We start from the raw sequence: 27,238 nt of genomic DNA, 5'->3' as shown, positions 1-27,238 counted from the left end.
GGAAATCTTATCCTACCCTAAACATGGCGGTTTGAGCTCTGTTTCCTGAAATCGGGGGACGCACAAACATGACGTGCAATCCTAGCCAAGATGGACTTTCTGAGTCGCTTGGAACAGTCATGGAATGAATACGCGACTCAAAAACAGAAACAATTCCTACCAATTGACAAAGGGCTGTACGTCTCCCAGGAGGAATGTGATGTCAACTGTCTCACTCAAAATTGAGACATTTCCATCATTATCCCCGTCCTACATCCAAGCACCTCGGCAGACACGGTCATCGGTGAACGGACCAGAACTTCTCCCGACATCATGTACTTTCGGTGCATGTATTTCCGGTTATTCCGTGCCGGCGCCATACCATTTCAAGATCTTGCGTTACATTTTCCCCGCATCTTTCATCACCGCTTCCCCAGATTTTAGAAGCTTGACCAAATACAGTAACCTCGACGTTGGTCGTTGAAAGCTCGTGAGGTTTAGCCTGCTAATTTTTAACGGCTTCAAGCATGGCAGATGTAAAAGGGCCGGTGATACGCCGACCGGGGTCAACTTCTGGTTGCCGACGATAGTATATGGAGTGATGTAGTTTGCGATGAAGTTTGAATGATAGGTCGATGATCCGATAGGTATTCACGATGGCATCGCTGTATCGTATGATCCTGTTGGCAGCACTGCTGCCTCTCTCTGCTGCAGTCAGTCCCACGGTTGATCTCGGATATAGCAAATACAAAGGCAACGTCCTTAACAACGGTGTCTCGGAATGGCTTGGAGTTCGATATGCTGCCGCACCAGTCAAGGACTTGAGGTTCAAGCTTCCTGAAGATCCTGTCCGCATGAGAGCCGTCCAGGATGCCACCAAGGTAGGTCACGCCACTTCTCCGTCGGCTCAAGGGCCCCTGCTAACACCCTGCAGCGGGGACCAGTATGCATCGGAACAGATTCTGATCCCAAGATCATTGGCGATACTCAATCCGAAGACTGTCTCTTCCTCAACATTTGGGCACCGACAAAAGCCTCAGCCAAGGACAAGCTTCCAGTATATATTTATATCCAAGGTGGCGGCTTCAATGGCAACTCAAATGCCAACGCAAACGGCACTGCTCTGGTCGTTGCAGGTGACCTGGATATGATCGTCGTTTCTATCAACTATCGCGTCGGCGTATACGGGTTTCTCAACGATGCTGATCAGATTACACCAAACGTCGGTCTCCACGATCAGCGGAAGGCGTTCCAATGGGTCCAGAAGCACATCTCCAAGTTCGGTGGTAACCCTGGCCATGTTGTCATCGGCGGCGAGTCTGCTGGTGCTGCGAGTGTCAGTCTGCATCTCAGCGCCTATGGAGGCAAAGATGAAGGTCTCTTCCATGGAGCTATTGCCCAATCCATCTCGTTCGGGTCTCTTCTCACAGAGAAGGAATCTGTGTATCAGTTCAACACTCTGGCGGTGCGCCTTGGCTGCGTCGGTGCGAAAAAGGACATCCTTCCCTGCATTCGTTCGAAGTCGCCCCAGGAAATTCAGAAGGTCAACAAGAACCTCCCGAACCTCGGCAGTACCATTCCGCCCCAATTCATGTGGACTCCGAGCATCGATGGCAAGCTCGTACCTGATGTGACTTACCAGGTTTTTGAGGAGGGGAAATTTGTTAAGGTACCTCTTATGACCGGTGATGACACAAATGGAGGTACTGTTTTCACACCGGTGAATACTTCTTCTGTGATGGAGAGCAACGAGTTTATTAAAGCGAACTTTCCTTTCATAACCCTAAGCCAGCTAGGGCAAATCAACGAGCTCTATCCCAATAAGAATGAGTCATGCCCTAATCCTGGCTGCTGGTGGCGTCAAGTCAGTGACGTCTACGGAGATATGAGATACATGTGCTCGTCAATGTATATCTCTAATGCGCTCACACTACACGGCGTCCCCAACTCTTGGAACTATTGGTATGACGTCGAGGACCCCGCTCAGATGGCCGCGGGCTACGGTGTTCCTCATGTCGTGGAAAACCAAGCTGTATTTGGTCCGGGACCAGGCTCGCCAGCCAGCTATCTCAATGGCGGGAAGAACGTCCCCGTGGTCCCCGTGATCCAAGCATATTGGACAAGCTTCATTCGTACCTTGGATCCGAACACGCATCGTGATAAGAGCGCTGTCAAGTGGGAGCCATGGACTGAAAAAGGCCGGAGGCGGCTGAAGTTTGAGACTGGGGGTAAAACCAAGATGGAGAAGCCAAGCAAAGACCTACAAAAGAAGTGCGATTTCTGGGCTGATATCGGACCAAGTATTCGGCAGTAAATAGAATAGGGTTACAAGGCGCAGCTGTGTATCTGCGAACACGATACCGCACATCTTCATGAAATTCGGTAGCACCTGTGGGTACACGCTAGTTACAGCCATTTCGCTCATTTGGCCAATAAGGCTATCTGATAAGATGTCAGATCTTTAGTTACAGACTAGGTAACCAATTAGGTACTCACAGGTACTATCGAATTTCATGAAAATATGCGGTACTTGCTATTCGTAATATCGACTTGATAAGCTTTCCACTTCGGGTCTCAACTACAGACAACATATGTGGCTCTCGACCTAGACACGATGCCATAGTGTTCCACCGATCAGTGCATCATAAGTTGATGTCGTAAAAGCCCTGAAGATGGCTCAATTGTAAAAGCCTTCCTCGATCTTTCGACAGGCGCGAGAGCAGATGACCCGTTCATTCGAGACATTACCCCGCTGTCTGCGGTAAGCTACAAGTCTCAACTATAGATTACACATCTGATTCATGATTTGGACATTATACTCAAATGTTTGAGGCGAGAAAAGATCACCTAAATGCCGAATTTTAAGTTTTCGAAGCACCACGGCCACAGGAGCTACTGTCTCCCTTGGTGGACGTGGATAACGCCCCTGAAGAGACGCCTGAATCATGATTTTGTATACCTTTTTGCATGTGAGGGTTTTCGACAACAGAATTTAGACTCGAAGCACAGTATAAGAGCGACCATTCCCTCAGTCTGCCATGCTCACTGTCTTTTATCACCACGCTCATACCATGATCAACAACTAATTCCATTTATTCCTTCACTCTTTGATATGCCACTATGGCTTCCCTACAGGACATTCCTAATGAGCTCGTCCTAATGATGGCAGCTGAAGCACCGTTCTCCACCCTCACTGCTTTACGACTGACATGCAGACGGTTCAACGACGTCACGATTGTGACATTTGGGAGGAGATTCTTTCATGTACGCAATATCATGCTCCATGAGAAAAGTGTCCAGAGTCTCGTTTCGATCGCGAAACACCCTGTCTTCGCTTCCTGTGTCCGAAAGGTTGGCTTTGCACCCAGTTTCTTGAGAAGTAACTGGCTCGGGTTTGAGCAAGAATGCGAAGCCCGTCTGAACTATGGTGGTAAGCACGACATTGAACTCCAGGAATAAGAACGAAGAAGTGCTAACATAACACCAGTAGAGGTGATAAAATTTGAGAACATAAAGGACATACCCCAGCGTTTGCCGTCATTATCCTTCATATCTACCATAGACCAAGCCTTTGAGAGGCTCCCAAAATGTAACACAATCTCGCTCACCAATGCTCAGCGACCTTGGGGCTTAAGTAAACTTGCAATACACGAGCCTTTGAGAGTCCAGAACTATGATCAGTTCGGATCGGCCAAAGGTAGTTGGTATATCCGATATTTGATTGGTTACATATTTACCTTAAGCACCAAATTTGGCATTAACAATGTGGAGATTTTTGCCGACAAAATCTGCCACAAACCCTTGTACGGGCTTCGTTGCCAGGGTTGCCCCTCCATTGGGATATACGATGTTTGCATGGCACAGCCTGGTGCCATCTCCAACCTAAAGTCCCTGAAAATGACTGTACACGCACGGCCTCGGGCTTGGCCAAAAGGCGCCTTTCCCCAATTGCTTTCGTGCTTCCCCCAGCTATCAAGCTTAACACTGGACTTTGATGAGAGGTCTGAAAATAGCCTCTACTTCTCGAGTTTCAAAATACCAGGGCTGAGAGAGCTCACCCTCTCTTGCAGACATTGCCATCCAAGCGAACTAATGGAGGTTATGAAGCGCCACGAAGAGACCCTGGAGCGTGTGGCTTTCCACGATGTCTTGTTTACCGATCTGGAAAGTTGGTTATTATTGGCGGGCGTTTTATGTCAGATGCCAAAGATACATGTATTCATTGATTGGGCGGAAGCCCCAACGATGGGGTGGGACGTGTGTTTTAAACACAGCGAAAAGCTCCATACATTGGCTTGGGAACTGTCTCAGATCAGTGATCTGAAGAATTATAATGATAAAAAAGGATTCCGAGCTTTGCTCCATCGAATCAAAGGCTGGTTGCTCAATGGTTAGAAAAGTTTAGTTATTCGTCGTGCTAATTTGCGCTTTCAAAAGTCCAATATATCTTCACAGCTCTATGCTTCTGACACTTTGTGATGACTCGATTGGCACTTTTGTTTATGCTCTCATGAACTGGGCTCATATTCGCACGAACGGAGCTTGTGTGGTCGACGTCTGTTAATTTCAATATGCTCCAGGAACCGGAATAAGAAGGTAATATTGACAGGGAACTCAGATTGTACTAGTCCCCAGCGTTTCCAGGCAGCGGCATATTCCCCCCCGTCGTTCTGTTTCAGCATGTGACAATCCCCGAAGCAGGATTTACACAGCAAATACAAACGCACCAAACAACGTCAACATTCCACGAACTTCTTTTTACATAAAAGCAGCATACTTCACATGTAGGACCGACGAGGAGCATTCAGAGTTGCATTCCTCGGCGTGCGAAATCCGTGTATCGGCCGATCGCCCGCTTTGGGCCTTAACTGCGATCTTTTAAAGATCTACAGAGGTCATAGCGCCCCATGGGGAAAGCTGTGCCGTTCTCGACTGGCCGAGAAACGAGGGGAATCCTGGCCCTGAGGTTACAACGGCATGCGAAATCGTGGGGAAGTGCAGTTTATCAGGGATCTCTTGGACAGGGAGTAGGGCTCACATGGCTTCTAATTCAGTGAAGGAAACTGGGAATGCCGAGCTCAGGAGAGCATGCGTGATTGATACAGGAAGGCCATATTTATATGTGATTCACTATAGAAGAATTCATCTATAAATACTGAGCCTTTGTCCTCACAACAGATAACCAACCATCTCACCACAAACACTCTACAACTCAGTCTCCAGCTTTCAATCAGAAACCATTCTTCATCATGCAGTTCTCCAGCTCTTTCCTCGTCGCTGCTCTTTTCGGCACTGCCTTTGCCATGCCCCAGGCCAACCCTACCGATTGCCCGGCGACCTCCGCTATCCCTACCTGCGGTGTAAGCTAACTCTGAAAAGCCGCGGTCTTTCAAGTGCTAACAATGTTTTAAAAGGCTCCCTGTATCACCTCCGCCGCCTCCGCCGTTGGCTGCAGCAACATTGCTTGCCAGTGCGCCAGCTCCAGCGCCATCCAGGCTTCGGCCATCAACTGTGTCCTTGACAACTGCGGTTTCCTTGAGGCTCTGCAGGTTCAGGCTTCTGCCGCCGCTGTCTGCACTGCTTGTGCTTAAATACAGTCGCGAGGATGGTCTTTGTCAAATTGCCTTGCCAACTCGCTGCGGGACTAGCCTCTCTCCAAGTATATAGTATCCAATGAGTTGGAAGTAACAAAGAAAACAATTGATATATATGAGCCCTGATTCACGCTATATTTGAAAAGGATACCCCCAGCTTATCAACCATGGATGTGATCTTCTAAAGCGGAACCCGTAACAAGTCTTAGTAACCTTAGTGATAAGCGGTTACTGCCATGAAGGGGGAGGGCTACAGTTTGATACTGGTTACTCATCAGTACAGACTTCAAATTAGCAGATCCTTGTAGAATATGGTAAATGCCTCGGGCACTAAGTGGCCTATGCTAATCCAAGTTCTTAGCCATAAGTTAACTATAAATAACGCAGTTAGCTTATATCCAAGAAATCATATAACTTTCTCTGAGTTACTATTCAAACATAAAAATATATAGCATAAAGTTCCTAGAGGATAACTCAATCGGCCTCCTTCCTGGATTTAAAAAGCTCTAATGCATTCGCCACGGCGATCCAAGTCAGCAACACACAATGCATTGCGCACATTTAAACACGACTGGTAAGGGCTTATATCTCAGTATCATCATAGTTAGGCCTCTGCAACGGTTCCGAAATACATTTCCTTAACACTTAATAATCAAGCTTCGAAATCAGGATTTACCTCTTGCTACGTTATTAATTCTTCTGCAGCTGATTATATGGGATCAGGCCTGTATTGAGTAGTTCCAGAAATGCTGGATTTATCTACAATATAGAAAGACGCTGGAAGTTCGAATATTATGGGAACTAATGATACCAAAATTGGGTTACATGTGGTCCTTGTAACTTAAAACTAAGTCAACCACCCTCATCTGGATGCTAGGGACAATATCTGTCATGAGACCAAGAGAAACTTCAACAAAGTGGACTCAAATAGTCTGGCATGTAATCAAAGGATGTCGATCAGCACGTGGATGACTCGACAGGACCGACAGATCCGAATATGGAGGGTGGCATGTAGCCGCAAAGGTGGATGCCCCAGTGTAATAAGGTTTGAGGAGCCCAACATATACTATCAAGGCCAAATATACGAGATCGCCTTGTCAAGCTGCTAGTTTATGTTCAAACCGTTTATAATTGTCTCCAGATACCCCGAAATGGTAGTATATTGAAGCTGAAAGAAGTTGGTGTCGGGGGCTACCGAGTTCCGCAGTAACCGAATCGGATGGGCTATGAGATAATTCGTAAGAAGCCAAAGAGCCGAAAGTTCTTAATTCGATTTGTTAAATATATCATTGAACATCAACTCTACAAAAAAATAGTAGTCTGAAGAAAACTATTACAATATTCAGTTGAACCGAAGGTTTATTATAGATACTTTGCTGTCGAAAGCTTGAGAACGCATCAACATATTAGACGACTCGAAATCAGAATTCCTTCACCCAGAGCTTCCGGTCAAATACGAGGCATGGTGTAGCCGGAGATGCTCTCTGCGGACTTCTAGTTTGAGTAGGAGATCAGCCAACAAGATAATCGGATAGAACGGCAATATTCTTTTAGCAGATCACATCATTCATGCATGTTTTCAAGAAGAGGCAATGATAAACACGGATAGTCGGCAAGACACTCAAAATGTCCGATACTGTGCTGTGCCTAGATGTGAAGGACAAATATAAATATGCTGGTGATTCCATATCCAAATCAACTTCTTCACAGATCTTCCAACATGTCTCGATACCTTCTACTCATCATCGCTTTCGCTATCGTTCTTTGCAACACATCAACAATCTCCAACTACTGGGGTTCACACAACTGTCAAGGCTCTTACCACCGTTGCTACAACCGCCGAGCAGGGCAGTGTTGTGAAGACAACGAGACCTTTCGTTCCGCTAAGTTTGGCGGCCTTCCTAAAGGCCCCAAGACTTGTGTAACAAACGACCAAGACCCTCACGACTACTGCGGAGTGTCGCAGAAGGCAATCCTCACATTCAAAAGCACGACCTGTCTTACCGGTAACGGATACGCTTGGTCAGGCGGATCTATCTTCTTTGACTGCAACTACATTCGTGAGCAGATGTGCCTCTCTGACCGTGGTCTTGAACATAGTGAAGATATGCCTGATCGCGATACGAAATTGCCTGACATCAAGTGTACCTCTTCACACAAGCCTGACGTTGTCGGAGCTTATGGATACGAATTCTTTGTCTACGACACTGATTTGGCGAAGAAGTATGGGAAGGCCGCGTTAAATGATGAGGAAACAAAAGAAATCTTGGCACTTGTTAAGGGTTCTTCTGAATCCTCGCTGGAGGATCTGCTGGCAAAGTTTGGGCACAGTGCTGTGAAGGAGGGGGAGATTCAAGATGAGTAGAAGGACTGATTCAGAGCGAATGACCAAAGCTACCCTTGATGGCATTGAATCAATTTTCTCATGAGCCTGTACTCTTGTATCAGTTGGCCAGTTGTGACATGGAACACGAGATGCTACCGTAATAATTCTACCATATATCAGCCATAGAAGAAGTCATGTGTGCAGTGACTGAAGACAGGATATTTGTATATAACCTGGGAGATCCCACCTAAAGTTTATAGTAAATCCACCAAATTTCCAAAGCCTAACAAGAATCAACAAAGTTTGAAAAAACTCATCGTCAGGGCCAAAATGTGCAGTAATGTCAGATATAGGTACCACTGCGAGAGATGCAGACACTTTCTTTCTGAGCAACAGTGCGACAGCCTTCTGGCAAGCGAAAAGGAAGTGGAGGCTGTATAACCACAAGCGACACAGTGAATAGAGATGTAGGTCATTGGCATTGTAACAGGTGCTTGAGGAAGGAAAGGAGCAAGTAGAAGAACAAGACTTGAGAAAACTGAGTCACAATCTTGTATACAGAAGAGCAGCGCATGAGTGAAGAAGAGAATCGGATGGATACGTGATTGACGGATCATAAATACAAAATTATATAGAGCGGCGCTTTCATCCTATATTTCTACCCCTTCCAAATTCAGATCAAATTCAAACGCATACTAGAGAATACTTAAACCGCTCGAATATTTGTTAAAAAATGTGTTTTACAAAGTATACCAACTTCCGATGCGCGAAATGCGACCATCTTCTCAGCTGGAGAACAGACCATGAATTCTATGAGCATCCAGGGGAGCCAGGAAGAGGTTGCAGGATAAGCATCGAGAGGACCGATAGACCTCGGTCGAATAAAAAATGTCGAAAGTGTAGGGAGAACAAGAAGAAAGAGGCAGTAAGAAGGTGCCACGAATACATGAGCGTATGAGGCGCGTGATGTGAGCATAAACTGTCAGGTCTATCAACTCAAATTGAATACATGAGCATGCGGTGGATTGGTTATGTACTGGAGATCTATGCTTCAGAATCAAATAAGAGTACATGGTTGATTACTGAGAGATTCCCCTACTGCTCAAACATCTATGAAAGAGGCCTTGTACCTTGTATATCCTCCCATTATTCAGTCTTGTCAAAACCAAAACCATTGGCCTCAGAACAATGTGTATAAAGTGACGATTAATTCCTTTTGTACTGAGTTTCCCGAAGTTCTTTACTATACAAAGAAAAGAGAGTGTTCTGCCTATTCAGACCAGCCAGAGAAAGTCGGGTCAGAACTTTGTCCGAACACAGGAAGTTACGTGGTCAGCTAAACGGTTTCTGAAAAGAAAAGAGGAAAAGTAAACAGAAAGGGGAACATAGCATAACTGCAACACACTCGTGGTTGCTGTCCGCTGAACAGAGCATGTTTAAGCTGACTTGATCGCTGAACACGGCAGTAACCCGCGATATGACAAAATTAGGAAAAGTATATAATCCCCTCCTCTGTCGTCTCCAAGTATCCATATCTTCATCTTCATCTCCATCCTCACCCGCACTCTCAACCTATCCTTTTTCATACATCAAAATGTGTCGAGTCACTTTCACAAAGTACTACTGCACTGCATGCAAGGATCTTCTGTCATGCGATGAACTTTTGTCATGCCAAGGAGTCCTCTACGAGCGTATTGATAAGTCGAAGGATTGCCAGCTTGAGATTCGGGACCTGGATGGTTATTTGCCAGCATCGGAATGTCCTCAGTGTGAGGTGAAGAGGATGATCGAGGAGGACAAGGCAGGCTTGGCAACTCACTGCAGACGAATTTGATGCAGGCGTAGTGTTTCATTGCCGTATTAGTCGAATTATACATTAGTAACATATATACAGACTGATCCAAAAGCAGTTATGAGATTTTGTGGTTCTCAATGTGTTCAGACTGTTTAGTTTATTTGTGAATGTTTTCAAATTCGGGTATCGCCCAGCATTTCACCCATAAAAGCTGCTCTGCGGTTGGTCGATCGACAGGGCGGTAAGATAGCATCCACTGTATCATTTCTTTAAAGGCGTAACTTTCCTTCTCACCCGGAATATCCATGCCATACTTGCGTCTTGGGTCCTAAATACTTGACTTGAAACGCCCCTCCAACTTCTCTGGGCATCCATCGTTCTTGTGGCATCCATCTTCCATGAACCACCGAGATCTCGCATTCCATTTGCTCCACCATTCATCAGGCAAGCGTCCGAGGGTATCAACCTGTTCTTGAGTAACATCATCCTCACTAATCAAGAAGCTACCGAATATGGTCCTCAGTCCCATCACTGCCCAGATGGCATGAGCCAGAGTCCAAATGTCAGCGGAGAAGGACAGCGGCGTCGTTGGCTCGAACCGTGCCTCTGGCGGGTATTTTCCAAGAGGCGTACAAGACCCGAATCTCAATTTTAGGTCGGGATAGAATGCTGTACCGAAGTCGGCGAGGAGGATCTTTGACTTAGAGAGCCTAAGCTCGTCGCTTGGCTTGGCCATCCAAATCGGCCAGTAGACGTTGCCAGGGACACCTGGTGAAAGAAGTTGCCCGTCTTCTCGGACGACAGGCTCAGGTCTTGGTGGACCAAATTTCTCGTATATCTGCTGATCTGAAAGAGTGTCGACAGTGGATGGCAAGCGGAGAAGAAAGTTCCCCAGGTGAAGGTCTGATGGCGAAGCCAGCATCTCGCAAATGTCCCATTGAGAAAATTCTAATGCTCACCACCATGGACCAAGCCTCGGGTGTGGATGTATTTAACGGCATTGACCATCTGAGCAGCAATATATATCGCAACTAGAAGCTGAAACATGTATGGATGAGCAGAGTCTTGTGCGTCCCGAAGACTGTATCGGGCAAGCGCTGTGACGAAGCATGGGTGAGTTCCGTTCGGCCCCGTGACGCAGAAATGGTCAAGGATCGGAAGGATGCATCCTTTCTCATCGGGTTCTGATTTATGAGGCGAATAGGAAAGATGCTTTATGATGTCCACTTCCCGGTGATCTGAATTCGCTATGCCGACTTTGACAGCGACATACTTGGGTGCGATTTCGTCGCGGGCGAGTCAGACGGTTGAGAAGCCGCCGTATTCGAGCTTGTGAACAACGTGATAGCGGTCAGCAAGGTGGTCAGCGATATCAGTCGGATGATAGTTACCTGGGCTATAGCCCTACGCGCTTTCAGCGTCCTCTACTGGGAGGTACAAAATTGCAGAGGATGGTGAAGTTGCCGTTGTTCGAGCGTTGAGTACCTGTTTGTGCCTGACGGAAAAGTCAAATGATGTCGTAGGGACGAAGGAGAAAAGTGAAATCGGGGTCTCAAGTCCCAAAGTGCTACGGGGCGCATTGTGACAATGCTGGTGATGATAAGGCGAAAGGCTGTGCTTTATGAGAATGCCTCTAGGCTACAGGTAACTTAGGCGGTCAAAAGTGGATCCCATAGCGGGATTGTCTTTGTAGCGCTTTCCAGTGGGTGGCTCACTATAAGCGTCATTGGCCCCCAACCCATACATAACCTTGAGCAAACCCAGATTTGAGTGAATTGCTCGCATCCACTCTCCTTCATCAATCGTCGCAATGCGACAATCTCTACGACGAAAGTCGTGCAGTGCATGCGCACGGTCCAAGCGTCGCTGCAGCCTCAGTGCTCCCAGCTGCAGGCGCTGCACAGCCAAAGGCATCGAATGCTCATATCCCACCGTCACGCCTGTGCCACCTCCGCTCCCAAATGCGCTGCCCAGTGATTCCATTGACGATGCTTTGCTTTCTCTTCAGATGCCCTCTTTCACGTCCTCCACAACTGAAGCGTATGGCATGGAGCTCGACTCTGTAGATCATCATGCCCATGCCCATGCCCATGCCCACACGGCAAACGATTATACGGCGCGCGCAGAATTCCTGGCTCATATGATGTCGCTGCAGTCCACGGCATTGGCCGACAAGGGATTCAATGTCTTCATCCATTCGTCACAGACTCTGGCGTCAGATGCCTTACGCGACGCGTTGGCTGGCAGTGCCCTGCACGTTATGCGAAACCCTTCTAATGCGCGCTTCGTCGACTCTGAGATTGCAAGGCGCGCCTCTAACATTGTCGCCGTCTTACTTGCAGCGTCAATAAGCGACGATACCTTCGACTTGCAAATGCTTCCCTCCGTGCAAGCACTTCTTGTCTACCAATGTATGCGACTCTTCTCACCAGGCAGTATCAGCCAACAAACACAGGCTGAACGCGACAACTTTGTTCTTCAAATCTGGGTCTCGCGATTGCAGTTATCATTGGAACGTGGTGATGACCTCATGGAAGTGAGCTGGGAGCTTTGGGTCGAGCAGGAAGCCATCCGTCGCACGCTCATATGTGTAGAGCTTGCACAAGGCACCTACACTTACCTTCGAGGGAACTGGCCCGTTGGGGTACGGTGCAATCACGACCTAAGATTTAATGCACAGAAGGCTTTTTGGGAAGCCAAGTCAGCTGCGGAGTGGCGTTTGGTCTGCGACGATTTCGCGCATCCCTCGATGCCATGCAACATGAATCGCTTACATAAAGACATTCGAGACGCAATGCCTGGTGACTTGGATGATTTAGGGGTCTTGCTGCGCGCTGTGGGCGAAGGGCTTAAGGACATGAATACCTGGCTTCGTCACGATAAAGAAGCCTTGCAGCGATGGGGCCAAGTGGGTGTATCAGAGCACTACGTATAAGTTTCACTCTAGGGTGATCTATTGCTACAAACCATGAACGCCAATGCGAAGGAATTGACCGTCTTTGTCAAGCCTATCCCTGATCGGTCCACTCTTCAACTCCTCGACATCCCAAGCCGACCACACAAATCGACCATGCAAAAAGGCCGCTTCATCCGACGCGCACCAGACGGCAAACGCGCCTGGAAGACTCACTACAAACCGTTAGGAATGCTTGTATTACAAAGACACATCAAAAAACTTACCATCGTCCCAATTCGTTATCGATTCTGCCATCCCTTTCTCGCGAACTTGGTCTGTCAGAAGGGCGCCTGGATGGAAGTTGATGATCTGAGTTTGAGAGGGATCCTTCTCATCTGCCAGTTTCTGCATCAGCAAGGTCCCCGATGCCTTGGTCAGGGAATAAGAAGCCAAGGTTGTAGGGCCTCGGAAATCATGAATGGCACCCGATGAGACGTTGAGTATATAGTACTATGATCCGGGCTGTCAGTGATTTGTCAAGCAAGGAGAGGAGGTGAGGAATGGAGTGAGAGGGAAGAGCTGGCTTCATACCTTTCCTTTCCCCTGTTCTTGCTTATGTAGGCGATCGTATAGTTGATGTAGCGCACGAGTGTTGACCACGAACTGCTCCCACGTCTTTTCCCAACCTTGATCCCACAATGCCCCATCAACAATGAGAGCAGCGTTGAGGACCAATACATCCACATGAACACTATTTGGGCCGAAAGAGTCAAACATCTGATCGATGCTGCTGGAATCAGACAGCTGACAGACTACCCCCTCAAATTTGGTATTGCAATCGACGTGATCATGAGCCAGTCTTGCTATTGCCTCGTCAAGCTTTGGGCGAGCTCTACCAGTGATGATGACCTTATCCGCACCGGCCAAAGCAAAGTTCTCGGCAATGGCATAGCCGATACCAGCAGATCCGCCGGTGATGAGAACTGTCCTCCCAGCCTGAGAAAGCGAAGGCTGTGAAGGATCTATAGCATCGTACACGGCTGAATGTACTTTATTCGTCAGTGGCGCGGGCGTGTATACGAAAGCCGGGGTTTCCGCGTTGTTTGACATGATGGATGAAGCTTTTGGGGATGTTTGCAGCAGGCGAGGAGATATGTGAGCTTAACAGATCTGAGACCGAGCGACGTCCATTTTATAATTGACTGTTCATTTGCAGGCACTGTACTAGGCGGGAATTCTTGCATGACATTTGCGGACTATTCTGGATCATGATTGCGGAAGTCCGTTACAGAGAGCGGCCTGTTGTGGATCTGACGATGGAGAGCCACATTTGACCGCAGACCGAGAAACGCCTTCTGGCGCCACCAAGGTACGATAGGCAATATTAGAGTTTATGAGTCGTAGTCTGTCGGCGCAAATAGGTAAAAGCTTTGAAGAGCCCAATTAATGACATGTCCAGCAATCCTTCAATACAAAATCACTCTCGTTATCCAGTTTCCTCTTGATACCTTATACTGTCACTCTCTACAGCACTCATCAATACTCTAAGGAAGGCAGGGAAGACTTGGGATTTCTTACACATGATGAGCCTTCAGCGGAATTTCCTATGCTAAAGGATGACAAGAGTACTCTCACGCCCTACGAAGCCCGTTACGGAGTCGGTGCTGTCTTCCGGGGTGATGTCGAACTACAGCGACACGAGATTCTTCGTTATATCCGCGGCTGCCTTGAAGCTAAATACATTCATCGGATCTGGTATACTCAGTTTAACGGATTGCATACTACACGGGATGTAGGCAACATCAAAGGACGTTTGTTTTGAGCTGCTGCAACAAGGCCTTTCCTATCTATTTGTTGGCGGATAGACTCAGCTTCAGCAACAGAACCTTAGCGCCCCTAATCCACATCGCCGTGCTCAATTACATTTATCGACTCTATTTCAAGCCTTACCGTACTGATATCGAGTATGATCAGTTTTTGGTTAAAGTACTTCGGTTGGACTATGCCACGCCACCTAATGATTCTTCGGCAGCCCGTTTGGGATTTGTACTGCACCGGGCAATATGCACAAGGGTCGATCGCGCCTTGCTTGGTGCTGACATCCCAGGATGCAAGCACTATTCGATCCGCCCCTTGTTTCGAGCTTCGTCTGTCGTCATACGGCAAAGCGACTACCAGAGTTGCGGAGTAATGTCGGATATTTCTCAACTGCCATGCTCTCACTGGGAACACGGATGGATTGCAATCAGACATCAACGCCGAACTAGACTTGCTCAAGAATGTCTCTAAAACTGTCAGTCTTGAAACACCACAAGCAGTACGAACAACACTTGACGTAGTAACCCAACTAATGATGAAGCTACAAGAGCGAGAAGCGGCCAAGCCAGATCCAGTTGGGTCAGCAAACGACCCCGAGATGCTTAAGCATTTATACGTCCTGGAGCAATTCCAGGCCGAGAAAGTGGGATGGGGAAAGCGCCCCTTGAGAGGGCCAAGCTCGAAATGGGTGGACACGCATCGATATCCTATATGTACTGGCGAGGGTGCTCGAACGGATGTGTTACGAGCTTACGAGAATGATGAGCGCAGTGAGCACGCAAAGGTCTGCCAATGCTCCGAGCCCTTGAGTTCGCTCTCTCAGGATCTTTGAGATTGTGTTTCGTAAGACGCTCTCAATGGGGCTCTATCCGTCAGGTCAATGTGATGCCTTTCTTCAAGTACGAGGGCTTCTATTTAGGAAACTTCAGGTTTGAAAGGCCGACTTATCCTGAAGGCTATTTAGCCAACACTAAGACGTAACTTATCATAGCCCCTCGTTAAACCTCCTTCTTGGCTGGAATACACTCCAGGAGTCTTTCCTTGTCCCTTCGCAACGCGTCTTCAAGTGAAGTAAAAGGAATACCAAACTTGTCCTGCACCCCTTTGGCTCCTCCCTCGACAAAGTCAAAAGGATTCATGTTGGCAAAATGCTGAAACATGTGGCCATGAACAGCAATACCCAACTTCTCCACCTCTTCAGGAGTGCGCTTCACAATTCTGACTTCCCTACCGCTGACCTTGACCAGGATATCGCGGATCTGCTCAAAGTCAAAGAGTTCATTTCCAAGGTCAATTTCTTGGCCTCGGAAGCCGGTAGAATCCTGAAGTGCCGCAGCAGCGTACTTTCCCACGTCCTGAGCATCAGTGTAAGGGAATTTGGCACCCCCAGTGAGAAGGTCATCAATTTCACCATCTGTTGGGAGGCGGGGAAAGTTATAATAGACACCTGGAATGAAGAAGTCGTAGTGGATAAGTGCGGGCCGGAGAATAGTGTATGATTCGAACTTTCCAGCGCGAACAATATTCTCGACCTCATACTTAGAAGTATAGTACTCATGAAGATTTGGAATAGCTTTTACATCTCCGTTATCCCACTTATCCTTTTGGTCGGTACAAATGGCGGTAGAAGCAATGAGGCTCTTGACGCCGGCTTTCTCGCAAGCTTCGACAATTGTTTTGGCTTGAAGAACCTCCAAGCCAGGGAAGGAAACGGTGTTCAGAAAAGCGGCTTGACAGCCCTGAGCAGCTTTGAAGATACTGTCGAAGTTCTTGCTTTCTCCTTGGAAGAGATTGATGTTCGGGTTGCTTAGCAGGGCTGGTATCTTTTCGATGTTGCGGACAACAGCGTGGATCTTGTGGCCAGCTTTGAGTAGGTGTCTGATGGCCCATTGGCTTTGTTGGCCAGTGGCCTGGGTGACGAGATAGACAGACATGATGGTACTGGCTGTAGAGAAAATATGAGATTGACAGTGATAATTGGAGACAGCGCTGGATGAATCTGGATGGTCAAGTCGCTGCTCTCTAGTGATTCTTCATTGGTATATATACAGCAAGGTCATTCTCTGCGGGTCCCGGCCATTTTCAAACAATGTTCCCATTCCACGATGATTTCTAATATGCTCTGAGGTGACGAATACATGATCCGGCAGCTGTTTGGAGACGGAGTCTTCGCAAACAGTTAAAAGTCCGGTCGTGTTGGAAGCTTAGCCTAGGCAAGAATCCGATCTTAGCTTCGATAAAAGTTGCTTCCTGTGGGGGGCATGATGACAGGGGAATGTCACCCCCATTGATCATTGGTGCTTCTAAACTTAGTGCTGATGACAAATTCCTGGTCTGCTTATCATCTGAAAGCAACTTTGACCGAGAGATTGAGATCTCACTGCATTCATCTACCGTACGATACTTGCTACCGGAAACGAAGCCACTTGGTGATTCGGCTTGTTTTGTTGACATGAAACCCCGAAAGAGCTGCTGGACTTGCGCAGGTAAGTGTCGGCAATGCGGGTTGCGAACTGGTCATCACTAAGCATTAGCATCAGCTCGCAAGATTCAATGCGACGGAGTCCGACCGAATTGTGACAAATGCAGGCGGTCTCAATTGACCTGTCAAGGCTATGAAGCTCGTTTATCGTGGCCCCGGAACAATGACAGGAAGCGGGCAATGGTATGCACTACGGCAACGCAAGCGCCTGTATACTCCCAAAAGGCGAGGGAGATCCCGAGTCGCCTGTTCTTGATCAATACATCATTTCGCGATGTCGAGCTACACAACTACCTGTCCTCACATTATGGCCAAGTCCAGGTACCTATCCAGCCTCCAAGGCCACTAAAACAGCCCGCGATACATACCAATCAGAATGAACTACTCCAATATTGTGAGAGCTGCAGCACATTCGCGGTGTCCACGTCTTCTGACTTGCAGATTAGTTCATGACCTAGCGCACTTATCTCTAGTCACATTCAGCACGACACCGGCTGGCATTCGCGATGACCTTATGAGAATGGCCATGACCAATAACAGTCCTTCATCCTCCGCCCTTCTTTATGCTTTGCTAGCCTATTCTTCCCTTCATCACCATGGCCTGAGCGAAACGGCTCTTAAGTTCAAAGTCCAGGCACTTCATTTACTATCCACATCCGCCGAAGGTGAATTGTCCTTGGTGAATGCCTCTCAGCACGTGGCTGCTTCCATGCTGCTTGGGTCATTCGAGGTACGTGATCCTGGAGACTATTGGAGCCCTGCTGATGTTTAAGACTTTACGCCCTTCTGAGAGCTCAGGTGAATGGTTGTGGCATGTTTGGGGCGCTGTGGATGTCATTCAAGCTACTCAACTCGGCGATCATTCTTCTGAGAGTGAAGCCTACGCTCTCATTGACTGGGTCAACTACCATCATACACTCTCACGCTTCAGCACACAGCACTGGCGGCACACAGCACTGGCTCAGAAGACATTCGGCCAACCGATCCAGCGCTCTGGCCGCGTAGCCACCTCTCAATTATCAATATACAAATCTGTATGGTTCCTACCAGAATGATGTGTCGTCTAGCAGCTAAATGAATCCTCAGAATCACCCCTCTATAGATCCGACGTCTTCGATAATGAACCTCCTTTTTGAGGCATGCGATATTTTAGTCGATCCGAAAGATTCCAAAAGTCACAGCTCAGAGTATCGCAACTCACTTCAACGGCTCGAAGCGCAGGTCGACGATCTCATCGCCAGCCCGATCCCAAATGATCTAAATCCCGAAAGCGCAGTCGCCCTGGAACTCTATCGTGTAGCAACACGGATGTACATCGCGCGCGCTTCACAGAGTCCATGGGAAGCACCCGCTCTTCTAGACTCGCTGATAGATACACTGTTTGAGGGGCCAGTGGCATCATGTACCTGCATCCACTTCTTTCCTCTGCTGATTTTGGCGTGTGAATCAAGGAGAGATGATCAGCGGGTGGCGATTCTTAACTTGATTGACAGAACCCAGCGAGATGCACGGATAAGAAGTATGAAGGCTGTGACGAATGCCATTCAGGCTATTTGGGTGCAGCAGGATCTTCATGCCGATGATGAGGTGCTGGTGAATTATGTGGATCTTCTCAGCATTGGGATGAGCTCAAATAGCACTATACCATCTTTTGCATGACATTCAGTTGATGGATTCAGAATAAATACGATGGATGATAGCATGTTGGGCACTATGCAAGAATATCGAGTTTCGGTACGATCAGAAACATGGAATCAGGATTCTTATCTTCCTTTGGAGACGAATGATCATGTTTCCTCGTGCCCCGGACTTTCCATCAACATCGAGTAATGGCCCGGCCCGAATCCTTTGCTGACTGGCGATCGTCGCAACATGATTTGCTGGTGTTGATACCTGACCGCTGAAGGGATATCCTTTATCAGTTAGCCCCAACCCGGCAGTGAGACATGCGCCACCTGCTCAAGTGTCTTGCGTGAACATCAATGTTTCATTGGTTAACGACCTTCCTAATGCAGACGCCATGGTAGCTTGAGATCAGGCATTGATGTAGTATTGGGATTTTCGGAGTGATGAAATGATCATGAGAGCTTTTTTGGGCGCTTGGAAATCTCCGAGCGGGTTTGCCAAGATGATAGCTTCTTGCAAATGCCGGAGGATGCACTTCCCTTGGCTTTTAAATGTCTACAAAGCACTACGTTACATGTCTGTGATGATATTTCGCCCGCTGCAAGTCTTGCTCGGGATCATAAAGATGGAAAAAGCCAATGTCTCCATGGGCTATTGCTGCTCGATTCAGATGTCACTGGTCGTGCCAGCTCACTAGCCCGGTGGTCACATCACGCTCTTGCGAATACTACCTTAGCTTTGCAACTCTGTTAAAAGACACCAGATTACAGAATAAATTCCGTTTTGGGTTACATCGTCACTACCAGATGTAAATCAAGTGACGTGCGACCACTTGCCTTATCTCGATGCCTCTTCTGCTGTCGCCAACCTTATCGGAGAAAACCTGTCTACCAGGCCTACTCTCAGACCAATGCGACGGTGAATCGCAACCGATAGTATCACCCGACTTTAACTCACGAGTACGTCCCTCCCAAATGGTCGGTTTCGTTATTTCCGGGAGTCGTTCTCACCATTCGTTGTTGGCATTTGCTATGATCGTCGTTGCTGAAACCGATCTGCAACGTTGCAACCGGACGTGTCTGACCGCAGGCAGTCCATTAGCCACGGCTATAATCGCCTTTTCAATGGATTTCAAGTCATTACAGTCTTGCAAAAGTCACTTGAGTATTCTGCACATGTTCTCGCTTCCAATACTGCAACTCAACATGTCTTTCAAGACCCTGCTGAGACGAGTTCATGACTTTTGAGAATGACGGGCTGTCTGTTATCTACGGATACTGCGTTTTACAAGATGTTTTTGACAATATTTTCACGCATATATAATGCTCTCAAGGACCGGCATTCAGCCAAGGAAGGATTAATAACAATTACAACATCGAATCACAATCTTATAACGTTTATAAACATTTCTACTAACGCAACTCAACATTCACAATGGTCGCACTCGACGATATGACTTCTGGCATTCCCGCCCTTGTCGTTCCAGCCAACAACGATGACATCTCCGAGGAGGCAACTGGTAGCGTCAACGCCGTTTACTTTGTTAACTGGTTCGTCTTCCTTCTCACGTGCTCTTGGTTCATTTACTCATCACATGCAGGGGTATCTATGGGCGTAACTATCAGCCCCAGAACCTTCCCGCATCGCAACTGACTCACGTGCTTTATGCTTTCATGAACGTGAGAGCTGACGGAACTGTGTAAGTGTAACTACTGAAGAGACGCTTTGACTCAATGCCAACGACATATAGCTACACTGGAGATTCCTATGCCGATCTTGAGAAGCACTACACTGGCGACTGTAAGCGCAGCTGCCTGTTGATACTGGAGAATGACACTGACTCAACATAGCCTGGGAAGAGCCCGGAAACAATGCCTACGGATGTGTGAAGCAGCTCTTCCTCCTCAAGAAGGCCAACCGAAAGCTCAAAGTCATGCTTTCTATCGGCGGCTGGACCTGGTCAACCAACTTCCCTGCTGCCTCTGCCTCAGCTGCTACCCGGTCCACCTTCGCCAAGAGTTCCGTTACTCTCATGAAGGATTGGGGCTTCGATGGTATCGACATCGACTGGGAATATCCCGCCAATGCTACCGACGCTAGTAACATGATTCTTCTGCTCCAGGCCGTGCGCAGCGAGCTTGATTCATACTCTAAGCAATATGCCAATGGATATCACTTCCAGCTTTCGATCGCTGCCCCCGCAGGTCCTGATAACTACAATAAGCTCAAGATGAAGGACCTCGGATCGGTTCTCGACCATGTTAATCTCATGGCTTATGACTACGCCGGCTCTTGGAGCGCCTTCTCCGGCCACCAAGCTAACAAATACGCCAACACCAAGATCCCAAACGCTACCCCTTTCAACACCGACCAGGCCGTCAAGGCTTACGTCAATGGTGGCGTCCCGTCCGCCAAGATGGTTCTTGGTATGCCCATCTACGGTCGCGCATTTGAGAACACTGCTGGCCTCGGACAGCCATATTCTGGCGTCGGATCTGGAAGCTGGGAGAACGGTATCTGGGACTACAAGGCTCTGCCTAAGGCCGGAGCTAGCCTTGTCTATGATCGTGATGCTCAGGCCTCTTACAGCTATGACTCCAACACGAAGGAGCTTATCTCTTTCGACACCCCTGGTATGGTCGAGAACAAGGTCCTTTACATCAAAAACCTTAGCCTTGGTGGTAGCATGTTCTGGGAGGCGTCTGCTGACAAGACTGGTGCTGACTCGTTGATCGGCACCAGCTCCAAGAAGCTTGGAACTCTGGATAGCACTAACAACTGTTTGAGCTACCCCAACTCGCAGTACGCCAACATTGCCAAGGGGCTCTCTTGAAGAGACAGTGGCATCACGATATGTTCATGAGATCATGACATGGTGGGGGGTTGGCTGGTTTGGGCATGCACTCGTGTTACGCTCTCGAATTCGTAGACCTTCGCTTAAAATACCAATAGACATTCGCTTGGCAATACTTTCCGATGATTTGCAGTCACATACAATCACGACTTCACTGTACCCAAAATTAGGTCATCTAATCGGATAACAATCAAGCGCATGCTAGGATCATTACACTAGGAATCTCTTTGATCAATCAAACTGAACATCTCTGAGTAATCGATTTACCCGCGTTGAGCAGTTGGGACAGTGCGCTATCCGACTGTGATATTGAAGAGTCACGCGGCCCGCGCATCGGATAACGCACTTGGTAAGCGGATATCCTACCCCGTTTTAAAGAGCGGGTATTTTTATAAATATCAGGATCATATAAATACCAACTTCCCTTATCTCACGCTATTTCGTATTGGAACGCCACTTCGAGGATGCTTGTTCTACTCACAACTAGGCTAGCTCTTCCCTCCATTTCTTTCCCGAATCAGCCACCATGGCTCGACTCACAAAACGCTCGTCTGAAGCTCAAGAGATGGTTCCAGAGTTATCAGCACAGTTGAACACCTTTGCAATCAGACCGGATCGGTAGGCATCCTGGATGGAGACAGCCACACTGTAACTTCAAAGGGGTTAGCTATCGCACGTATTATAGGGTTAGTTCGTTGTTGACTTACGTTCCGGCAATGACCATGAAGGATCCGACAAGTACGATAAGGGCATGGGACCAATACTTCGCCTGGCTGGACGCATTGCCTGTTCTACAATGCTTGAAATCCTGCATCCAAAGGAGAGCTGGGAAGATCAAGCTGAAGGGAGCGAAACAGACTGCTCCAGCAAGACCCAGGAGATAGTTGAGAATAGGGACAGCCTCGGCAACGATAAAAGCAAGGACTCCGAGAGTAAGATTGCTACCAATCCAAGTACTCCAATGGACCATCGTGTTCTCCTGAAGATGGTGTGAGTCACGAAGAATTCGGACGAAAATGTACTTGGCAGCCACGTGCTGGTAAATGCCGACACCAATGATAAGACCTGGAAGCGCGATTCCGTACGAGATCTTCTTGAAGAGGGGGCCTGCGCTTCCAAAGGCGGGGGTAGCCAACCAAACGCCGCACCATCTGTAGATGACGAGGGAGAAGGACAGGTACATAGCCATCACGAGGACACCTGTAACAAGCACGGCCTTTTTGAAGTGCTCGGGGCGCTTCATTTCTGACAGCACAGGCAGATACATAGATGAACCACTGTTGCTGATGAAGATGTTGGCAGAAGCAGTGATGCCCGCTACAAACGTAGGGTGAGCAATGGCAGTCCAACCTAGCTCGTAGTCACCAGTCTTAGGGGCCATTGCAGGGCGATCTTGCTGGGTAACTGCAACAACGAAGATGAAGACAGCCACGAAGAATGTGAAGAAACCGATCCATGTAAGCCAGCCGAGGCGGCTGAAAGTTCGTACCGAGGAGAACAGGGTGATTGAGATCGCACCGATCAAGGTGAAGATGACGGTGCATGCGCCGTGGTTGGAGATAGCGTTGAAGGCAGTTGAGATGGAAACGATGCCGGCGGCGGATATGAGGACTTGGGCAACCAGAATCTGGAGACCAACAAGTTCTTTGCCAACACGGCCCCAGAGACGACCGCACATATCAGCGAGTGCTATCCACATTGTTAGACCTAAAGGTATAAGCTTAAAATGGGTAGTGAAAACGTACTATGACACTCGGGGTGACGGTTTCGAAACTCGCCCAGAATGTATGCCGTATCTAAATGCTATTAGTCCTTCTTATTCTCTTCATCTTAGCAATTGATTTCATGACTTACAGGTATTCAGAGTATGCCAGCCAACAAGCGACAGACCGCCTCCAACGGCACCAAGCGTCGCAAAAGCACCAGGCACGCTCAGAATGCTCATGGCGAACTGGATCTTGAGAAAGATGACGGTGGCTCGCTGCCAGCTGACAGTTCTGAACTGCACGCCATCATCTGTCTGCTGGAAGACTTCATGAGACTCGAGCGTCTCGCCTTTCATGGAGACAACTTCCTCATCGGCCGGTCTGTAAGGTGTGACTTTGTCGTCGTTCACCTGTTGCACTTCTTGTGAAGCCATGTTTGCCTCTGGGTTGGGTCTTATTGGATAAAGGCGTAGAAGTACAGGCAATGAAGATGAAGGAGAAAGGGAAGTGACTCAGTCTGTCTTCACAAAGTCAATGGGCGATCTTGTCCTTATTTCTACTGGATCCGAAATCGGTTGCTACCCCAGGTTATCTACCCCGACTTTATCTTTATGGTCTAGACTGGGCCTGCATATCGTGAGCTAGACGGTATCAGATTTGGTCTCGTGGGTCGCTTTATCAAGTGTAAACCTTGTCAACCACTGATATTTGCCCGCTTATCAGGACCGGCTTTGGCGATATCCCCGTGTAGAGTTGCCCAATTGTAGTGAATACCTTGTCAGCGAGGATCGGCTATGGGGCACCCAGAGATTAGTGATGGAGGGTTCCGCACGTGGAAAGATGAATTCCGCACTAAGATTGGGGACACGTTTTGAGCCGTCGCGATGTAACCAAACTACCGGGACGCATCTTGGAGAGGCTGGTGCCATTGGTGTCGCTTCTATCATGGTTGCGAACTTTGCATTACTGCTTCACTACTAGCTGTTGGTAGGGAGGAAGGGAACCTCAAGAAACAGGAATGTCGGCTACCGGGCGGTACATACTCTTGCTTTCATGCCTCCTTTGTACCGGGAGATAGATGGTTCATTCCTTCACACGAATGTCAAGTCATGTTATTTTCCAGCCTGTTGGCACAACTTTACAGGCAGCGGCTTTCTACATCTTCCAACGAGAATTCTTGGAATCATTATATATTCAATTAGCTTTTTGCGACTGTATTACACGGCACAATTGAAGTACGGAAAGTAAAGACGTGTCATTCTGTTATGACTCGATTACAAGTCCCATGATGCTAAGGCCTCTACTCCGTAAGTAAGGTGGTACACCGAGTAAAGTGGTTCAACGTCACCGAGTAAAGTGGTTCACCACTTATCATCATTTTCACATACTTGTTACAACTACCGTATCTTTAAAAGCCAATCAATGCATGGCGTGTCGGACACCGGCATTTATACATGTGCGGTATGTGGTGACTAGTAAGTATAGGTGTTCACGATATTTGGTGGCGGGCCGCCCAGCGGAAAACGCACTCTCCAGGTGCCCATACCCGCTATCATTCAGTGGGCACAGTCGCTGGCAAGCCCACATTCTAAGGGAGATAAGCGCTACGGTTTAGCTCTATCTCGCCAACACCCCACCCTAGGTCGCATTGGATCTGACTCGATCGATGGTCCTCGTTTCTAATGTTCTCGTGTCTATGACGGGTATAGTAGAATGAGGATGTGGACATTGACTCAAATGGTTTCTGTCATGGGATCAGACGATGTATTCTTCATTATATCTCGGCAATTCGGATATAGACAACTGAGATAGGATGAGACTCGAGACCGCTGCTCGTTGCTTAAGTAGACCATGATGGCTTCAGTCGAGTCCATCATCATAACAGCAATTCCATCAACACTGTATCTCACCATAGATCTTCCTGAATCATATCGCATTATATCTTGTCCCATCACATTCCATTAGACATGTACGCCGATATCAGTAAGCCACCAGCCCCCCTCCCTTCCATCAATCTCCAGGTCTTGAGACCCGGCCTTTCATTGCTGTGCCCACTCTCCAGACGAGGCCACGGCCCCGGTCTCATTATTCTCAGTGCCACTACTGAGGATCCGTTGGCTTTCTACGAAGGTGTCCCTTCCTCATTGGTGAAGTGGGCTGAAGAGGGTTATGCCGTTGTTCAGATTGAAGCCGCTGCATTTCATGGAAAAAACAGCGGAGTCGTTCTCAAAGAAGCCATCGATGCTTTGAAGCAATGCGAGAAGTGTGACCTGAACGATAAAGTTGGCCTGGTTTGTAAGTTGCCATTGATACGTATTCGTCTACCTATCCATGCATTCTGACATGTTTCCAGCGTATGAGCCAAAGCTATGGAACATCGCTGCTCCTGGAATCGATCAAACCACAGAGATCGCTGCTAGTGTTCTTTACGCCGACGTAGAGTCGGCAGAGACTCTGGCCTCTAGCCAAAAGCCTCTGTTGAAGCATATTGCCGGCCAGGACTTCAAGCCCTCAAGTCAATCGCACTATTCTTACAAAGAGTCTTCGAGCTATGCTTTCGCGACTCCAGGGCACCCTCACTTTCACTATATAACTGAGTCTGTATCTCACACTCGTAATCTTCAGTTTCTGAAGCCCAAACTCGAGGGACCCTTCTTTGACCTCGAGGCTATTTGGGATGAACATACCTGGTACGAGTTTAGTGATCGATCGGTACAGCATACGATGAGCACAATGGTCCAGGAACCTTATGTGAATCATGTTCCAACTGTTAGTATCCTTCTCAATATGCAAATGTCCCATTTACTAACGATATCCAGTTGACTGGCGGTATTGGCCGAAGTAGTCTCACAAAGTTCTACCGAGATAACTTCATCTTCAACAATTCCCTCGATACTACGCTTGAACTCATTAGTCGCACGATAGGAATTGACCGTGTGGTTGATGAGTTCATTTACAAATTCACCCACGATCGTGAGATTGACTGGCTGTAAGATACCGTATCCCTGGAACTTGTCATGGCTTCTCATGCTAACTACCTTCCCCATAGCTTACCTGGTATCCCTCCTACTTTCCAAAGAGCAGAGATTCCATTCACAGCCGTTGTCAACATCCGGGGCGATCGCCTGTATCATGAACATATCTCTTGGGATCAAGGTACTGCGCTACGACAACTTGGACTTATGCCTGAGTATCTACCCTTTCCTTATGCCATCCCTGGCCAGACAGGAGGTCCCGGTGCAAAGTACGAGTACCGCGTTCCTGTGATCGGAACTGAGACTGCGGATAAGATGCGAGACAGGAACTCAGTTCCCTCAAATGATATGATCAACTACAAGGTTCGTCAAGTGCAAGATGGTCCTGAAGGCTTAAGGAAGGAAGATGATGGCAAGAAGGAGGCAGACATTGTAGGTGTAGCTGCTTGAACCAGTGTCAAATTGAAAGATACCCCATATATAAAATTCCATATGCTACTTGTAAATTGTCTTGATTGATGCCCGTCAGCATCTTATATGGACTTCTTTGCGTCGTAGTATTCCGGATATGTCTGCTTGTAGCCCAGCACAAATCTTCCCCAGTAGGCGGCAGTTGTGAGTAAGATCCGACTGACCACCCGGCCCATGAACTCCCAAGGAATCGGAATCACCAATGGGGTATCGGCGCTGTGAAGAAAGACGAGAAGCTGAAAAATACTAGGTGCACTACCCGACGCTTTACAGTCGTCCAGGTACCCAAAGAAGTTTCTGAAAAACTGCTGTTCGTTCTCATATGATTCTGGAGTCAAATGAATATCCACCACGAGATCTCTGTCTTCTGTTGCATTTTCGAAGCGGTGAAAGTATCCAGCCTTCACCGAGGCTGTAGCTTGGCCATCTGGCTCGTCGGACAGAACCGCAAAGGGCTTTGGGTCAAGGCCGCGGTAGAAGTTGCCCTTGCCGGACTGGACGCGGAAGAATTCATCTTGGTAGATATGATAATGAAATGGAGGCGCGATAATCGAAACACCATTTTCTTTGTCTGTTGGTGGGATCCGATGGGTCATGATGTATTTTGAGCCGGGTCCCGAGAAGGTAACCGAAGACTTGCCGCCTTCGTAGAGAATTGGATTGTTCTGGGCATTTTGAGTGCGCACTGGCCCTGACGATCTCAAGAATGAAAGCAT

General features: G+C 48.0%; 12 protein-coding genes across 12 annotated transcripts; 7 read left to right on the top strand and 5 right to left on the bottom strand.

The window, feature by feature from the left end:
• Positions 1-635: 635 nt before the first annotated feature.
• J7337_012448 (uncharacterized protein) lies at positions 636-2,293 on the top strand (the record flags this gene model as incomplete). Its single annotated transcript, XM_044829969.1, has 2 exons — positions 636-860; positions 914-2,293. 2 exons carry the CDS (start codon positions 636-638, stop codon positions 2,291-2,293), a joined length of 1,605 nt encoding a protein of 534 aa, XP_044674885.1.
• Positions 2,294-3,099: 806 nt separating this feature from the next.
• Positions 3,100-3,438, top strand: J7337_012447 (uncharacterized protein; the record flags this gene model as incomplete). The annotated part of the gene is made up of 2 exons (XM_044829968.1): positions 3,100-3,197; positions 3,273-3,438. 2 exons carry the CDS (start codon positions 3,100-3,102, stop codon positions 3,436-3,438), a joined length of 264 nt encoding a protein of 87 aa, XP_044674884.1.
• Positions 3,439-5,228: 1,790 nt separating this feature from the next.
• J7337_012446 (uncharacterized protein) lies at positions 5,229-5,570 on the top strand (the record flags this gene model as incomplete). Its single annotated transcript, XM_044829967.1, has 2 exons — positions 5,229-5,339; positions 5,394-5,570. 2 exons carry the CDS (start codon positions 5,229-5,231, stop codon positions 5,568-5,570), a joined length of 288 nt encoding a protein of 95 aa, XP_044674883.1.
• A 1,723-nt stretch (positions 5,571-7,293) lies between these two features.
• Positions 7,294-7,938, top strand: J7337_012445 (uncharacterized protein; the record flags this gene model as incomplete). The annotated part of the gene is made up of 1 exon (XM_044829966.1): positions 7,294-7,938. One exon carries the CDS (start codon positions 7,294-7,296, stop codon positions 7,936-7,938), a length of 645 nt encoding a protein of 214 aa, XP_044674882.1.
• Positions 7,939-10,022: 2,084 nt separating this feature from the next.
• Positions 10,023-10,616, bottom strand: J7337_012444 (uncharacterized protein; the record flags this gene model as incomplete). Its single annotated transcript, XM_044829965.1, has 1 exon — positions 10,023-10,616. One exon carries the CDS (start codon positions 10,614-10,616, stop codon positions 10,023-10,025), a length of 594 nt encoding a protein of 197 aa, XP_044674881.1.
• An 888-nt stretch (positions 10,617-11,504) lies between these two features.
• J7337_012443 (uncharacterized protein) lies at positions 11,505-12,629 on the top strand (the record flags this gene model as incomplete). Its single annotated transcript, XM_044829964.1, has 1 exon — positions 11,505-12,629. The coding sequence occupies one exon, from the start codon at positions 11,505-11,507 to the stop codon at positions 12,627-12,629; it is 1,125 nt and encodes a 374-aa protein (XP_044674880.1).
• Positions 12,630-12,653: 24 nt separating this feature from the next.
• Positions 12,654-13,700, bottom strand: J7337_012442 (uncharacterized protein; the record flags this gene model as incomplete). Its single annotated transcript, XM_044829963.1, has 3 exons — positions 12,654-12,823; positions 12,875-13,100; positions 13,182-13,700. The coding sequence occupies 3 exons, from the start codon at positions 13,698-13,700 to the stop codon at positions 12,654-12,656; spliced, it is 915 nt and encodes a 304-aa protein (XP_044674879.1).
• Positions 13,701-15,406: 1,706 nt separating this feature from the next.
• On the bottom strand, positions 15,407-16,342 carry J7337_012441 (uncharacterized protein; the record flags this gene model as incomplete). Its single annotated transcript, XM_044829962.1, has 1 exon — positions 15,407-16,342. The coding sequence occupies one exon, from the start codon at positions 16,340-16,342 to the stop codon at positions 15,407-15,409; it is 936 nt and encodes a 311-aa protein (XP_044674878.1).
• Positions 16,343-19,950: 3,608 nt separating this feature from the next.
• On the top strand, positions 19,951-21,349 carry CHI1 (Chitinase 1; the record flags this gene model as incomplete). Its single annotated transcript, XM_044829961.1, has 3 exons — positions 19,951-20,066; positions 20,267-20,316; positions 20,367-21,349. 3 exons carry the CDS (start codon positions 19,951-19,953, stop codon positions 21,347-21,349), a joined length of 1,149 nt encoding a protein of 382 aa, XP_044674877.1.
• A 579-nt stretch (positions 21,350-21,928) lies between these two features.
• J7337_012439 (uncharacterized protein) lies at positions 21,929-23,510 on the bottom strand (the record flags this gene model as incomplete). The annotated part of the gene is made up of 4 exons (XM_044829960.1): positions 21,929-22,022; positions 22,078-23,059; positions 23,116-23,166; positions 23,225-23,510. 4 exons carry the CDS (start codon positions 23,508-23,510, stop codon positions 21,929-21,931), a joined length of 1,413 nt encoding a protein of 470 aa, XP_044674876.1.
• A 1,533-nt stretch (positions 23,511-25,043) lies between these two features.
• Positions 25,044-26,501, top strand: J7337_012438 (uncharacterized protein; the record flags this gene model as incomplete). The annotated part of the gene is made up of 4 exons (XM_044829959.1): positions 25,044-25,371; positions 25,430-25,845; positions 25,896-26,065; positions 26,126-26,501. 4 exons carry the CDS (start codon positions 25,044-25,046, stop codon positions 26,499-26,501), a joined length of 1,290 nt encoding a protein of 429 aa, XP_044674875.1.
• Positions 26,502-26,584: 83 nt separating this feature from the next.
• J7337_012437 (uncharacterized protein) lies at positions 26,585-27,238 on the bottom strand (the record flags this gene model as incomplete). Its single annotated transcript, XM_044829958.1, has 1 exon — positions 26,585-27,238. One exon carries the CDS (start codon positions 27,236-27,238, stop codon positions 26,585-26,587), a length of 654 nt encoding a protein of 217 aa, XP_044674874.1.

This window comes from Fusarium musae, chromosome 10, assembly GCF_019915245.1.
Source record: "Fusarium musae strain F31 chromosome 10, whole genome shotgun sequence".
Classification (NCBI taxonomy): domain Eukaryota; kingdom Fungi; phylum Ascomycota; class Sordariomycetes; order Hypocreales; family Nectriaceae; genus Fusarium; species Fusarium musae.
Note: the sequence above shows the minus strand (reverse complement) of the source record. Positions and strands in the feature narration are given on the sequence as shown.